This window comes from Tachypleus tridentatus, chromosome 7 (assembly GCF_004210375.1).
Source record: "Tachypleus tridentatus isolate NWPU-2018 chromosome 7, ASM421037v1, whole genome shotgun sequence".
Lineage (NCBI taxonomy): Eukaryota > Metazoa > Arthropoda > Merostomata > Xiphosura > Limulidae > Tachypleus > Tachypleus tridentatus.
Window position 1 is genome coordinate 11,492,247 of NC_134831.1, and position 18,417 is coordinate 11,510,663.

At 32.1% G+C, this 18,417-nt stretch overlaps 1 protein-coding gene across 2 annotated transcripts in view; it reads right to left on the minus strand.

The window, feature by feature from the left end:
• Positions 1–6,837: 6,837 nt before the first annotated feature.
• Positions 6,838–18,417, minus strand: part of LOC143255118 (dynein axonemal heavy chain 3-like) — a 95,798-nt gene continuing 84,218 nt past the window's right edge. For both annotated transcript variants that reach the window (XM_076510297.1, XM_076510296.1), the window contains 7 exons: positions 18,035–18,188; positions 17,691–17,819; positions 14,625–14,890; positions 12,917–13,005; positions 9,225–9,346; positions 8,129–8,218; positions 6,838–7,284 (listed from right to left, as the gene is read on the minus strand). In XM_076510297.1, coding sequence (XP_076366412.1) covers positions 7,078–7,284; positions 8,129–8,218; positions 9,225–9,346; positions 12,917–13,005; positions 14,625–14,890; positions 17,691–17,819; positions 18,035–18,188 — 1,057 coding nt within the window. In that variant the 3' untranslated portion in view covers positions 6,838–7,077. The remainder of the gene's footprint in view (positions 7,285–8,128; positions 8,219–9,224; positions 9,347–12,916; positions 13,006–14,624; positions 14,891–17,690; positions 17,820–18,034; positions 18,189–18,417) is intronic.

An 18,417-nucleotide genomic window follows, 5' to 3' on the forward strand; every position in this document is an offset into this window, starting at 1 on the left:
GTTTCTGGTTACACTTTCAAATCTCATTCTCCTTTAAGATACAAGTAATATTTGTAGAACAGCTTTAAATGTTAAGATTTTATGTAGATACACTAAACCCTGTAAAGACCTGGGTTATTAATGTAGCCTTAGTCTTGTTTGTTTTCGTAGTTAATATCTATTTACAGAACATATTTCTCATTTCATGATATTTGTTTTCCATTTTACTTTACTTTGTTTATACACTACTACTTTAAGGTTGTCATCCAAAGCAAACAGTTATTGATATTGGAAAAATCAGACATTCTTTCATTTCGTTAACAAAATATTTGCTCATATTTTAGTACAACGCCAAGTATTGTCTCTCTCATCCCAACTACAATGCCATACAATGACTAGTGTGCTAGACGGTGAAACTGTGATTTGCGCCCTTCTTCCAACAAGAACAACAGAAGTATATTGAACACATTGAGTACAAGCGTATTTTATAAACGTGACAGTCAAATCCCACTATTCCATAATATCAACCATGTTAACTAGTGGGGATTCGTCAGCATGTCTATACTATAAATATAAAACATGTTAACTAGTGGGGAGTGGTTGGTGTGTTTAGAATATATTTATAAACCATGTTAACTACTGTGGAGAGAATAGCGTGTCTAGACTCACAATATAAACAATATTAAGTTGTGGGGTGTCTAGACTATATATATAAACCATTTTAACAAGTAGGGAGTGGTTAGCGTGTCTAGACTCACAATATAAACAGTATTAAGTTGTGGGGTGTAGTTAGGGTGTCAAGACTATAAATATAAACCATGTTAACTAGCAGGGAGTGGTTAACGTGTCTAAACTATAGATATAAACCATGTTAACTACTGTGGAGAGGATACATGTCTAAACTATAAATATAAACAATGTTAACAAGTGGCGAGATTTTAGAATGTCTAGTCTATAAATATAAACCATGTTAACTATTGGGAAGTGGTTAGCGTTTGTAAAATATATATATATATATATACCATGTTAACTAGAGGAGAGTTGTTAGCACGTCTAAATAAATATAAACCATGTTAACTAGTGGAAAGTGGTAAGCATGTCTGGACTAAATATAAATCATGTTAAGTGTTGGGAAGTGGTTAGCATGTCTAGACTATAAATATGAACCATGTCAACTGGTGGGGAGTGTTTAGCATGTCTAGACTAAAAATATAAACCATATTAACTAGAGGTCGGAGATTAGAATGTATAGACTATAAATACATACCATGTTAACTAGAAAGGAGAGGTTAACATGTCTAGACAATAAATGTAAACCATGTTAACTAGTAGAAAGTGATTGTCATGTTATAACTATAAATATAAATCATGTTAACAAAGTGGGGAGTGGTTAACATGTACAGACTATAAATATAAATCATGTTAACAAAGTGGGGAGTGGTTAACATGTACAGACTATAAATATAAACCATGTTAACAAAGTGGGGAGTGGTTAACATGTACAGACTATAAATATAAACCATGTTAATCAGCTGGGAGTTGTTAACGTGTATAGATTATAAAAAGAAACCATGATGATTAGTAGGCAGTGGTGAGCATGTCTACACTATAAATAAAAAACATGCCAACTATTGGTAAGTGGTTAGAATATCTAGGCTATGAGTAGAAACCATGTTAAGTGTTGGGAAGTGGTTAGCATGACTTCACTATAAATATAAACAATGTTAACTAGTGGAAATTGATTGGAATGTCTAGACTATAAATATAAACCATGTTAAAAAGGGTGATATGTTAGCATGTGTAGACTATAAATATAAACCATTCTGATTAGTGGGGAGTGGTTAGCATATTTATACTATAAATATGAACCATATTTACCCGGTCGGAATGGTTCGTATGTCTAGACTATAAATATAAACCATCTTAAGTAGTGGAGAGCGGGCAGTCAAGCACCGATTTACTGATTTATCAATCAGGAAAGACACCCAAACATTCTCATCCAGTTCTATCTCAGCACCCTCAACCTCCACCACCAGCAACATATCTAGACTTACCGTTCCCAAGAAGATACACAACAAATCCTGTCAGACCACAGCTATTATTTCAAAAACTACAACCTTAAAACAGATACAAAGCAAGCGACCTAAAACTACAGATGCATCAGTTCAGACAGACTTCATGATCACAAACACCCAGAAGTTACTACCTAAGGCTGCATGAAATCACAAATCAGTCCAGACCACCATCGAACAACACATCCAGGGAGTGCAACCAGAGAACTCGCGTTCACCCTCACTACTTCCATCCATCTCTGAACCCAAGCCAACGTTGAACTTCCTCGATGGTATACAAGCGAAGCACAAGCAGTTCATCCAAAGCTACAAGAAACCAGCTACATCTACAGTTACACATACTCACGTTTTGTATAAAATTCCTGTATGCATTATTAACCAAAATTTTCTTTCCCACAACAATTATCACGCAAGGTCTGTGTAGATTATTTGGTGCCCAGGACGTGAAAGTGGTTTTCTCGGGGTACTCCCGTTTCCCCCCACATCAAAATCTTAGGCATTGGATCTGTAGATCCCACTGAGGGCAACTTGATCCATCGATCCATGCCCGGCCCTGAATCGGACCATTTAATTTGAGTTGATGTTTCGTCTGCAGACTTGCTTCTTACTTCTTCTTCAAACAAACTTTGCCTTAGCTTTGTCAGGGGCCACGCCTACCAGACTCATGCTAAATCTGTCAACCCGTTTAACCCAAAATTATCAGTATTTCCTCAGAAATATTAACCTCATTTCAAAACAGCTGCCAGCATAGAGAGAGAAAATAGGAAGTGGTTAGGATGTCTATACTATAAATATAAACCATTCTGATTATTGAGGAGTGGTTAGCGAGTTTAGACTATATATATATATATATAAACAATGTTAACTAGTGGAAAGGGGTTAGCATATCTAGACTATAAATATACACCATGTTGATTAGTGGTCAGTGGATGGCATGTTTAGACTACAAATATAAGCCATGGTAACTAGTGGTCAGTAGAGAGCATATCTAGACTTTAAATATAAATAATGTTAACTAAATGAGAGTGGTTAGAATGTCTAGACTATAAATATCAACCACATTAAATAGAGGGCAGTGGTTAACATGTCTACCATATAAATATGAAGAAAGTTAACCAGTAGGGAGTGAGTAGTGTATTTAGACTATACAAAAAAAAAACGTTAACTGGTGGGAATTGGATATTATGTCCAGACTATAAATATAAATCTCATTAAGCAGTGCGAGTGGTAAGGGTGTCTAGAATATATATATATATATATAAACCATGTTAAGTGATGAGGAGTGGTTAGTATGTCCAGAATGTAAATATGAACCATGTTAACAGGTGAGGAGTGGTTGGTATGTCGAGAATGTAAATATAAACCATGTTAAGTAGTGGTAAGTGGTTAACATGTCTGTACTATAAATATATACCATGTTAAGTATATATGTAAAAATGTCTGATATGGGTAGAGAAAGCATCATGTAGAGAAGGTCAAAACGTTGTTCGATCCTCTACATAGTGCTTTCTCAACCCTTACTAGCCTTTTTACATATATACTTTTCTCTAGAAGTGGGTTTTCTCGTCCTCACGGATTATAAACCATGTTAACTGGTGGAAAATGTTTAGTGTGTCTAAACTATACATATAAACTATGTTAAGTAGTGGTAAGTGGTTAACATGTCTAGACTATAAATATAAATCATGTTAACTAGTAGGGAGTGGTTAACGTGTCTAGAATACAGATAGCATGTCTGGACTATAAATATAAACAATGTGATCTGGTGGGGAGTGGCTAGGATTTCTTCACCATAAATATATTGTTTGTTTGTTTTGAATTTCACGCAAAGCTACCCGAGAGCTATCTGTGCTAGCCGTCTCTAATTTAGCAGTGTAAGACTAGAGGGGGGGCAGCTAGTCATAACCACCCACTGTCAACTCTTGGGCTACTATTTTACCAATGAATAGTGGGATTGACCATCACATTAAAACACCCCCATGGCTTAAAAGGTGAGCATGTTTGGTGCAACAGGGATGCGAACCTACGACCCTCAGATTACGAGTCGGACGCCTTAATTCACCGGGCCATGCCGGGCCCTATAAATATAAACCATGTTAACTAGTGGGGAGTTTAGAACTGCCTTGCTTTGCCATGCTACATTCTCCATTGTTAATTAGATAAAATATACGGCCTACAACCTATTAAAATATGTTTACATCAAGTAGCCACTAAAATTTATAAAAAAGCAGTAAACCGTAATTCGCTGAGAACCCAGTTTACCGATTTATCAGCTACCCCCTCTTCTGAGTGCCCTCAATAGCCTTGCATCTCTTTATGAGATGATAAGTGCTGAATCAGAATACGTACCAGGATTTTTAGTTTATTAGTGGGGAGTTTTTAGCATGTCTAAACTATAAATATAAACCATGTTAACTAGTGGAGAGAGGTTAACGTATGTAGAATATATATATAAACCATGTTAACTAGTGGGGAGTGGTTAGCATGTCTAGATTATAAATATTCCCCATTTTAACAAGTGTGGAGTGGTTAGAATGTTTAGACTATAAATGTAAACCATATTAACTAGTGGGGAGTTGTTAGCATGTGCAGAATATAACTATAAGCCAAGTTGATTAGTGGTAAGTGGTTAGCAGGTCTAGACTATAAATATAAACCATGTTAACTAGCAGGGAGAAGTTAATGTATGTAGAATATATATATAAACCATGTTAACTAGTGGGGAGTGGTTAGAATGTCTAGACAATAAATATAAACCATGTTAACTTGTGGTAAGTGATTAGTGTGTCTAGACTATAACTATAAGCCATGTTAAATAGTGGTAAGTGGTTAGCATGTCTATACTATATATATAAACCATGTTATGTGGTAGGTTTACTCCATTTCAATTGTCAACAAATACAGTTGTTTCTAATGGTAGTTGTATTCCATTTCAGTTGTCACCATTAATAGTTTGGTAACAAATGTTTCTGAAAACCTGGACAAGGTAAACAGTTTCTGATAGCAAGAATCCTTTCTCAATGGCTATCACTTTCACAGCATTTTTAAAGTATGAGATAGTTGATGTTATCCATTATCTTGTAAGTTAACTACAATACATCTTTTTACGTAAAAGGCTCATGCAGTATCCTGACATATCAAAAAGATCAATCTATTCTTACATATTCAAGTAAATGGAGTGTTCTACAAGTGGCTGAGGACTTTATAAAGTGGTTATTCAACATATTTATTATTATATCTGCTAATATTTTTGATAAAACATCAAAAACATAGCCTTTTAATTTGTGTAAAAAGGTTTTAATTTTTGTTGGATAGAGACAGATCCACAGAAGGAACTTATTATTCCTTTAACAACTGATCAGGTAGTTACACTGAGCTCTATTATTGATAACCGATTGAGTTATATTAAGAGAAATAAACTTATACAATGAAAGTAAAACTACACATTATGTTCTATGCTATAATTTATTACAGTGGTGAGAATTTTCTTGCAAATGAATTTAATATCTTCCTGGCTTGTCAACAGTAAATTGTTCATGAACAGCAATAAAAGGCATAACTTATACATACTAACTCTTTTTCAGGAGATTTGATCTTGTTTTCAAACACTTAATATATTAGTTAGAACTACAGACTGTTTTATCTTTCTTCAAATCCTAATGGATAAAATCATATGTAATGTGCACATTTCTTACGGAGAGTAACTTGGCAGAATTCCAAGGATAGAACACTATTCAGTACATAACATGTATCAAACCACTACATTCTAAATTACTGGTCAATTGAGGTTAACATACTCAATGATTTATGTCAAGGGAGATTGGTTTATATTATCAGTATCACTGAGGTTAACATACTCAATGATTTATGTCAAGGGAGATTGGTTTATGTAATCAGTATCAATGAGGTTAACATACTCAAAGATTTATGTCAAGGGAGATTGGTTTATATAATCAGTATCAATGAGGTTAACATACTCAAAGATTTATGTCAAGGGAAATTGGTTTACATAATCAGTATCAATGAGGTTAACATACTCAATGATTTATGTCAAGGGAGATTGGTTAAATAATCAGCATCACTTGCAGTTCCATCCTGAAGTTATCAGAATTTAAGAGGTGAAGTATATTTTGTAGAAAGGAACATTTGTATTAAAATTAAACTGCTATTATTATTACTTCAAAACTACAAACTTGCACAACTTTACTTCCTGTATTTAAAAACATGTCTTTCAATTTTCTAAATTACAGCGAGTAGAAGAGGGCATCAAACTATAACTTCTTTGACTGTTATTGGTGCACATTAGTTTCATAGTAGTTTTAGTTTCTTTGTTTCCAAGCCATGCATCAGTTTGTAATATCAAACTGAAGAATGAAGTTCATGCAGCCTGGATAACTGTATGTGAAAGAAATTAAAGTTGTTAATTTATTAACATGTCTCTTGCCACAACATTAAGATGTTGTAAAAATATATACATAATTATATATTATCATTTCAGCATATTTTGTATGCTAGTACTGTAGTTGTGGTACATTTCACTAAACCCAGTGTGGAGAATTCAACTATACGTACACATAAATTTATATGTGAATAATGGAACCATATTTATTTCTATGTAACAGATTATTTTTCAAACTATGATGAAATATAAGTAGTTGAATTAGATATATAAATAAACACTGATGGAATGCAATGTAACAAAAAAATAAACACTGATGGAATCCAATGTAACAAAAAAATAAACACTGATGGAATCCAATGTAACAAAAAAATAAACACTGATGGAATGCAATGTAACAAAAAATAAACACTGATGGAATCCAATGTAACAAAAAAATAAACACTGATGGAATCCAATGTAACAAAAAAATAAAACGATTTATAATTTTAAACAATTTAAAATCTTTAAAATACAAGTATTGTTCTAAAAACATTTAAATCAAATGTTTTAAAATTTTACTTAGTCTGGTTAGAATAGCATCTTTAAACATAATTCAACAGTTATGTTTTTTGTATTCTTGTTTCCTTAATTGTCAAGCTGTGTTAGTAAAGCAACTCCTCTATTGATCCAGTGTTTTGGTGGGCGATCTGTTGGCAGATCAATACTCAGAATATAGTTTGTTGAGTGACCAGTGGTTGACAAGGTGCCACGTCGAGCACTAGTCTTATAGACAGGAGTACTGTAAGTTTGTCGAGAATCAACAATGTGACAAGGGGTTGGTTTTATCCAGATCTTGAATTAGTCAAGGAAGGAAAATTTTTTTTTTTTAAGTATATTATTAACATAATAGGCTAAAGTCTCACCAAACCATCAGATATATACTTTACAACTAATTAGATTTAAACTCTTATCATGACTGTGCAGTAATAATCACCTGAAACATCAGTATAATATAAAATACAGTTACTTATGTTTAAACTGTCATCATGACTACAGCAATAGTCACCTGAAACATCAGTATATATAAAATACAGTTACTTAGGTCTAAACTCTCATCATGACTGTACAGTAATAATCACCTGAAACATCACTATAATACATAATACAGTTACTTAGGTTTAAACTCTCATCATGACTACAGCAATAGTCACCTGAAACATCAGTATAATATATAATACAGTTACTTAGGTTTAAACTCTTGTCATGACTGTAGAGTAATAATCACCTGAAACATTAGGATAACATTCAATATAGTTACTTAGGTCTCATAATGACTCTACAACAATAGAGCTAAGGTGTTAAATCCACAGTTACTTTGCAGGTTAAATTTAAGGTCAGAAGATTTAATAAATGTGGATTTACTGAAACATCAGACATATGAAATTTCACCCTGAGATGCAGTTAACACCAAACTACTAGACAGAGAGTACAGCAGTGGAAAATGAAAATATGTAAAGAAGTCATCATGATTAGAAAGTTATAAGTTTGAGTAGAGTTAATAATAGAGAAATAATTTGGATAATCAATTTGGTTAGATTATATACATCAAGAGAAAGTTAAATTAGAAATATTAAACAGCTTAGAAATGGAAGCTAGTTTGAGTCTTAAACACATGTATAAAAAGCCAAAAGGATACGACAGGAACTGTGTCATACAGAACTTTTGGGAGAGATTCTTCCAGCAGCATGACTTCTCTGTCCAACCTTGCACCTTCTAGAAACAAGCCCTGTAAAAGGAAGTTTATCTTTATAGAAATATGTTTTTAACCATACACTTTTATATGAAAAAAATTAGGTTAATGAAGTAACATATGAAATTTAATGTAATCTTAACTGTACAGTTTATTGCTTTGTTTTACCAAATACTTACTATTCCTTATTACTGTCAACTACAATGTTTTTATGTTTCTTTATAATCTTGGAAACAATTTACTACCAAAACTATTTCAAAATAAAGAAGAAAACTGTGTTTTCTCATGATAAAGAGGAAAAACTGGTTTTCTTACAAATGTTTTCACCTTTTTTATAAAATCTTCAAGAAATGTTAGATAGAGCACTGAGAACCAAGACCTAACAATTGCAATAAAACTATATAGTCCTAAAACTTGTGATAAAAACCACACAGACCTAACATTTGTGATAAAAACCAACACCAGACCTAACATTTGTGATAAAAACCAACACCAGACCTAACATTTGTGATAAAAACCACACAAACCTAACATCTGTGATAAAAACCATACAGACCTAACATCTGTGATAAAACCATACAGACCTAATATTTTAAATAAAAACCACACAAACCTAACATCTGTGATAAAAACCACAAAGACCTGACATTTGTAATAAAAACCACACAGACATAACATTTGTAATAAAAATCACATAGACCTAACACTCCTAATAAAAACCACACAGACTGCAGAGATTTTTCTTCAAATTGTTACTTCTCTTTATGAACCATTTGTTTTCGTCAAGGTCTATGGTAATTTAATACTAATAATTCTCTTATTACTACTGAATGAAACTCTTGCTTTGTTCTGGAAATTTCCTCTATAATATAGTTGATGTTTCAAACATAACATGAAAATTATTAATTATTGAAGCACCAAATAAAATTTTAAAAAATATTAATTACCACAAATCAGTTTTAAAGACTATAAAGTGTCTGCATGTATGGTACAATACCTCATAAAAATATGTCACCAAAACAGAAAGAAATGCAGAGCTTACTTTTATGTAGACTCCATCTTCAGGTTTATTTTTTATATCAGTTTCACTGGACATCACTTCAAAGTGAAAGATTAGCTGATCAATAGGAATTTTATACTTGCGGGCATAATTCTGTGAAGCCCCTGTTTAGGAAGTATGGTATTAGTTTGTCACTAATTTTAATTATAATTCTGTGAAGCTCCTGTTTATGACATACAGTATTAGTTTGTCACTAACTTTAATTATAATTCTGTGAAGCCTCTGTTTATGAAGTACAGTATTAGTTTGTCACTAATTTTAATTACTATTTTGATCTAACATCAAAACTATAACATAACTAGGACTTAAATGAAATAAGAGAAACTGTTCATTTTAAAAACAATAAATTTACACCTAACACAAAAGGAAAATGTAAATGAACTTTATTGTTAAAAATATAAACAATTGTTTTATTAAAAATAAAATTTGAGTGATATGAATATTTATTCAACCATTTTACCCAGAGATCAAGTTGTAAAGTTCATGGTTTATAACACTGAATTCAGGACTCATAATCCCTGCCACAGACACACCAAAGACGGCCTATCATACATATAACTTCTAATTAACACAAACAGAACAATTAACATGTCCAGATAGAATGGGAAGAAAACCTAATATAAATTTATGCATATTATATGGAACTATGTCAACAAATGTACACTAACGGTCCATCAGAAATCCTGATCTAAATTTATACATAATACATGCAACTATGTCAACAAATGTACAATAAGGCTCCATCAGAAATCCTGATTTAATTTATACATAATACATGCACCTATGTCAACAAATGTACAATAAGGCTCCATCATGTTATTTCTAAAACTGAGTCAATCAATCAACATTAACCTTACATATTACAGATTAATTAACTAACATACAAATCGACCAAATTAATCTTACATATTACAGATTAATCAACAAACATTGATCTCACATATTACAGATCAATTAACAAATATTAATCTTACAAATTACAGATTAATTAATCAACATTAATCTTACATATTACAGATTAATTAACCAACATTAACCTTACATATCAAGATCAAGAAACCAACATTAACCTTATATATTACAGATTAATTAACCAAAATTAACTTTTCATGTTACATATTAATTAACCAACATTAATTGTACATGTTACAGATTAACTAATGAACATTAATCTTACATAATAAAGATTAATTAACCATCATTAATCGTACTTATTACAAATTAATTAACCAACATTAACCTTACATATTACAGATCAATCAACAAACACTAACTTTACATGTTACAGATAAATCAACCAACACTAATCTTACATGTTACAGATCAATCAACCAACACTAACCTCACATGTTACAGATTAATCAACCAATATAATCATACATATGACAGATTAATTAACCAACATTAATTGTCCATGTTACAGATCAATCAACCAACATTAACTTTTCATATTACAGATCAATCAATCAACATTAACCTTATATTTTACAGATTAATTAACCAACGTTAATCATACATATAACAGATTAATTAACCAACATTAACCATCAATGTTCCAGATCAATTAACCAACATTAGTCATACTTATTACAGATTATTTAACCAACATTAACCTTACATATTACACATTAATTAACCAACATTAACCTTCCATGTTACACAATAATTAACCAACATTAATCTTACATATTACAGATTAATTAACCAACATATAAATCGATTAAACTAATCTTACATATTACAGAATGATTAACCAACATACAAGTCGACCAAATTGATCTTACATATTACATATTAATCAACCAACACTGATCTCACATATTACAGATCAATCAACAAATATTAATCTTACAAATTACAGATTAATTAATCAACATCAACCTTACATATTACAGATCAATCAACAAATATTAATCTTACATATTACAGATCAAACAATCAACATTAACCTTATATATTACAGATTAATTAACCAACATTAACTTTTCATGTTACAGATTAATCAACCAATATTAATTGTACATATGACAGATTAATTAACCAACATTAATTGTCCATGTTACAGATCAATCAACCAACATTAACTTTACATATTGCAGATCAATCAATCAATCAACATTAACCTTATATATTACAGAGTATTAACCAACGTTAACCTTACATATTACACATTAATTAACCAACATTAACCTTCCATGTTACACAATAATTAACCAACATTAATCTTACATATTACAGAATGACTAACCAACATATAAGTCGACCAAATTAATCTTACACATCACAGATTAATTAATCAACATTGATCTCACATATTACAGATTAATCAACCAACATTAACCTTACATATTACAGATCAATCAACCAACATTAACCTTACATGTTACAGATTAATTAACCTTGCATGTTACAGATTAATCAACCAATATTAACCTTACATGTTACAGATCAATCAACCAACATTAATCTTACATATTACAGATCAATCAACCAATATTAACCTTATATATTATAGATTAATTAACCAACATTAACCTCACATATTACAGATCAACCAATCAACATTAACCTCACATATTACAGATCAATCAACCAACACTAACCTTATATATTACAGATTAATTAACCAACATTAACCTTACATATTACAGATTAATTAACCAACATTAACCTTACATATTACAGATCAACCACTCAGCATCAACCTTACATATTACAGATCAATCAACCAACATTAACCTTATATATTACAGAATAATTAACCAACAGTAATTTTATATATTATAGATTAATTAACCAACATTAACCTTACGTATCACAGATTAATTAACCAACATTAATCGTTCTTATTACAGATTAATTAACCAACAGTAATCTTATATATTACAGATTAATTAACCAACATTAACCTTACATGTTACAGATTAATTAACCAAGAGTAATCCTATATATTACAGATTAATTAACCAACATTAACCTTACATATTACAGATTAATTAACCAACATTAACCTTACATGTTACAGATTAATTAAACAACATTAACCTTACATATTACAGATTAATCAACCAACTAAAACATTACATGTTACGGATTAATTAACTTTACATGTTACAGATCTATCAACCAACATTAATCGTACTTATTACAGATTAATAAACCAACAGTAATCTTATACATTACAGATTAATTAACCAACATTAACCTTACATATCACAGATCAAGTAACCAACATTGACCTTACATATTACAGATCAATCAATCAGCATTAACCTTATATATTACAGATCAATTAACCAACAGTAATCTTATATATATTACAGATTAATTAACCAACAGTAATCTTATATATATTACAGATTAATTAACCAACAGTAACCTTATATATTACAGATTAATTAACCAACATTAATCTTACATATTACAGATTAATTAACCAACATTAATCTTACATGTTACAGATTAATCAACCAACATCAACCTTACATATTCCAAATCTAAATGTAAAAACATAGAAAATACTTCCTGGATTCTATTTGAAAACTGTTATTTCTACAGAAAATATTCTCTAAATTTACTCTCACTATTTTCTTGATGACTTATTTAGAACCAAAATGGAGCTACGCACATCAAGTAGGCTATGATGAGTTACAGGTTTAAATACATCATCTCACCAGTTAGAAACGACTGAGTAAAGAAGAATCCAGATATCCAGAAGACATTTGGAATACCATGATGGATCCAATCTTGTAGAAAGTTGAGCCTTAATAAAATGAAGAAAACAAGATATTAAGTAATTAAATATTTGTTCTGAAAATAAAAAAGTTTGATAGATATAAGTTGATAACTAAAAAAAAGTGCAAGTCAGAAATTTAAAAAAATTAAATTATTTCAAATTCCTCTCAACTGATCGATACACATTTTAATTGAAGTTTATTTCCAATAAATAGCTTTTTTATTTTAAAAAGAGCCCAATCCACTGATTGGTTTTACCATCACGCAGACATTTCTAAGTGATACAAATATAGTGAAAAACTTTCATTAAAACTAGAAGTTTGTTTTATTAGGTACAGCTAATTACAAAACTATTTTCCTTCTTTAGAAGAAGCCTAAAAGGAAAGGAGAAAACATTTAATTGAAGCTTCTTGGAATACTGTTAGTAGTTTGTACTTATAATGTTTGTCTAGTCCTCTTTAATAAGCTAAAACAGTGTTGATAAACTTTGTCACTTACTAAAGTCACACAATTTAGAACACATTATTTTCCATACTAGTGGTTATCTTCCATATAGTATAGTCACATGGCCTAGTGGTTATCATTTATATAGTATAGTCATATAGCCTAGTGGTTATCATCAGTATAGTACAGTCATATGGCCTTAGTGATTATCATCCATATAGTATAGTCATGTGGCCTAGTGGTTATCTTCCACATAGTATAGTTATATGGCCTAGTGGTTATCATCCATATAATATAGTCATATGGCCTAGTGGTTATCATCCATATAGTATAGTCACATGGCCTAGTGGTTATCATCCATATAGTATAGTTACATGGCCTAGTGGTTATCATCCATATAGTATAGTCATATGGCCTAGTGGTTATCATCAGTATAGTACAGTCATATAGCCTAGTGATTATCATCCATATAGTATAGTCATGTGGCCTAGTGGTTATCTTCCACATAGTATACTTATATGGCGTAGTGGTTATCATCCATATAGTATAGTCATATGACCTAGTGGTTATCATTCACATAGTGTAGTCACATGGACTAGTGGTTATCATCCATACAGTATAGTCACATGGCCTAGTGGTTATCATCCATATAGTATAGTCATATGGCCTAGTGGTTATCATTCATATAGTGTAGTTACATGGTCTAGTGGTTATCATCCATATAGTATAGTCATATGGCCTAGTAGTTATCATCAGTATAGTATAGTCATATGGCTTAGTGATTATCATCCATATAGTATAGTCTTGTGTCCTAGTGGTTATCTTCCACATAGTATAGTCACATGGCCTAGTGGTTATCATCCATATAGTATAGTCATATGGCCTAGTGGTTATCATCCATATAGTATAGTCATATGACCCAGTGGTTATCTTCCATATAGTATAGTCATATGACCTAGTGGCTATCATTCATATTGTGTTGTCATATGGCCTAGTGGTTATCATCCATATAGTATAGTTACATGCAATATGTATAGAAATGGTATTCACACAGATCAATGATGTATTTGCTTTATTTAATTTCATGCTTTTGTTGAGCTGTTATTACATTAGGAATTATTTTACTAATAACTTCAGTTTCTTTCTTCACAGTTACTTATAGTTTTTAAAGGTCTGGACAATGATAAGATAATATTCACTTACCTAGCTAACAAATCACTTACATATCCACCTAATGGCTTTAAGGAAGGGTATGACTTGGCAGCCCACATGGATGGGACTTTCCCAATCAACATGCTGTTAAAGACTTCTTCCAACTCTGAAGACATTACCACCAGACCCTGCAAGGCTTTCTGCATGTTTTGAAGTGAGCTCCTCACGACAGACGTCAAACGATTGAAGCGGATCAGCTCCTGCCGCAGGACCGTGTTCATGGATTCTCCATACATCACAGGATACTTCTCCATCACCTTACAGTTAACAGGAGATTTGTGGGCAAAAACTAACGAAATTTACTGTATTTTTATAATGATATGTGACTTATACATTTACAATAAAAATATGAATATTTGTTAACACTTAACATATTTCTCAGACCTGTGGTCACTGCAATGAACTCTTGATGGTCATTTATAGAGTTAGGTAATCAGAGAAATTAGATAATCAATGAATCATCTGGCTCATTAATCAATTACTAACTGATTATTCTCAAAGGAGACTTAGATAGAATAATAAAAATAAGTGATAATGAGAAACATTAATTTTGATTAGTTTGGAACATTAATAAATGTAATTATAATATAACTTAATCATTAATGCTATACAAAACTAATTAATATTCTGTGGTAATTAATTAACCAAGTTAATAGTTAAGCTCTAAATTTAATTCATTTATCACTATCAATGATACACACATAATAAAAAATACAAGCACAACTGAATAATTCTTTATATATATATATATATATACTCTTCAAAAAAAGAAACGCAAAAGGTAAAATTTGAGACAAATTGTTAACAAGTTTATTCCGGGTAGTTCTGTATGACATGTGTGAAACTTTGCACATTCACTGCTGAACATCCAAAGTCTGCAAAGGCATAGTCCACGCTCACTAGTTGAAGTTTAACGTCAATAATGAGTATGCCCCCCCGTGAGCATCAATAACTGCTTGGCATCTCCTGCCCATGGAAGCGATGAGATGACGAATCACATCCTGTGGAATGGCTGTCCACTCAGCCTGCAAAGCTGCTGCAAGCTGAGGTAGAGTCTGCAGTTGAGGTTGTCGCTGTCGCAGGTGTTGGTCCAACTCGTCCCAAAGATGTTCGATGGGGTTTAAATCTGGTGATCTGGAGGGCCAGGGAAGAACGTTGATGTTGTGGTGTCTTAAGAAGGCAGTGGTGAGTCGGGCTGTGTGAGGACGGGCGTTGTCATGTTGAAAAATGTCGTTGACGTTCACCATGATGGGTTGCACATGGGGCCTAAAAATGTCGTCGACGTATCGTTGAGCCGTAAGATTCTCTCGAATGTGCAAAAGGTCTGTTCTGGTATTGTAGGCGATGGCAGCCCACATCATGACGCTGCCACCACCAAATCTGTCAACTTCCTGCACACAGTTTGCTGTAAAACGTTCACCTCGGCGATGGTAAACACGGGTCCTTCCATCCTGCCTACGAAGCATAAAACGTGATTCATCGCTGAACCAAACATGCCTCCATCGTCGATGAGGCCATACCCGATGTGCCCGAGTCCATTGCAGCCGTGCTTGACGATGTTGCTGGGTGAGGATGACGCCTTTGACTGGACGTCGAGGTCGGATTCCTGCATCTCGTAGACGGTTGCGTACGGTCTGATCGGAAATCCTACGCAGCCCTGGTATGGTTGAGACAGTAGACGTCGTAGTGGTGGTCCTATCCCGAAGGTGACGTAACCGGATGTAGCGATATTGTGCGGGCGTGGTCACACGAGGTCTGCCAGATCGTGGACGGTCACGAGTTGATCCATGTTGTTGGTTGGTGACGAATCCATAGCCTTGTGATGGTGCTTGGGTGGACATTCACAGCTCTGGCAACATCTGATCGAGATTCGCCTGCTTCCAAGCGACCAATGGCGTTGTGCTTCAGTCAGTCTTGGCGTAACTGTACTGCGTGTCGGTGGCTTAACACTGAGCTATGGAAACCGAGAACCTGTCACTTTTATAGGGATTTTGCACATGTTGCACTTGCAGAACATGCAGATCTCTCAAACAAATTTATTGGACACGAATGCATTTTGGCGAAAAATCCGATGTTTTCCTCCGTTTTTCAAAGTGCACAACTTTTATTGTCATTTTGGTCTGACAATCAGTGCCTTAACACGTGTAACTTCACATACTCTGAGCTTGTAACGTTATTACAATATTTCTCTTTTGCGTTTCTTGTTTTGAAGAGTATATAAGGACTTAAACATTCATTTCAATGATATAAATTAAGGATTTTCTTATAAAAACTAAGAATGAATGTAACATAATTTTTTATTGTTTTGTACTGAAGAAAATGAACTATCCATTTCAGAATTGATTTCTATTTCCAACTTATTATTTTATTTTTCCAAATTATTTTGGTTTCATTGGATCAGAGTACAGTTCAGAGGTATGTCTGAAGACTTACAAACCAAAAGTTAACAACAAACATACAAACCTAAAGTTAACAACAAACATACAAACCTAAAGTTAAAAATAAATTCCTTCAAATCTGTACTAAAGTTTAAACTGTTCAATAACTATCCTTAAGCTGTCGAGTTTATTTATAAATGATGTAAACAAACATAAAACATACATTAAGATGAATCAAACTTTCAGATAAAACTAGTATATGTACAACATTAAGATGAATCTGAATCAAACTTTCAGATAAAACTAGTATAATTATAATATCAATATGAATCAAATTGTCAAATAAAATTAGTATACTTATAATATCAATATGAATCAAACTGTCAGATAAAACTAGTGTACTTACAATATTAATATGAATCAAACTGTCATATAAAACTAGTATACTTACAATATTAATATGAATCAAACTGTCATATAAAACTAGTATACTTATAATATTAAGATGGATCAAATTGTCATATAAAACTAGTATATTGTGCATAATTAACTTGGAAGAGATTATTGTGACTTAAAAAACAGACTTTATTAAATATTGAAATGTAGAATTTACACTATATAGTCCTACTGTGGCATGTGACAAAATTAACATGTACTGCCAACAAAAGATAATAATTACTGCTGAAATATAAAAATCTTCTGGTAGCTTGTTTAGAATATCTGCTGCCAAGTCACTGATTATGTCTACCGAGGACTTGCTTCCTGAAGTGCTTGTTCTGGGCTGGGTCAGGAGAATTCCCTCCAAAAGCTACATTTTAAAACAAAGGGGAAATCAACAGTTTACAAACTACACATTTTTAACTTTGCCAATTTCTTTTCACCTTGTGTATACTTCTTAATATTTAATAATACCTTTTTAGTTTTACAGGAAAAGAATACTTTAGGTTCTATATACTCTTGATGAAATAGTAGTTGAGCATAAAAATAAATGAAACAATTCAGCCATTGAATATCTATACAAACTTGTTGAGTTTCTTGGTTGTCTTTAGTGATATCAGCATTTTCATGTAGGCCAAAAACTTCTGGGTAGGGGTTCAAAGGTAATGTACGAATGTATGTGATGTATTTTTCATAATCACCAGTGGCTGGTGCATAGTATATTCCACTGTCTGAAAGCCTAAAATAAACAAATAACAGAACCAGAAGACTCACTTATAAAAGTTTTATTGATTAACCCTTCATTGTTTAATTTGTGTTGTCCATACTGGTATATAAAAGATATTTTAATATTAGAAATAAATTACCTAGTAACACAAAATTTGTTATACCTTAACCACAACTTTATAATCTGTCCAACTCCAGGTTCAGATATCATAACTTTAAAATATGCCCAATACCAGGTTCAG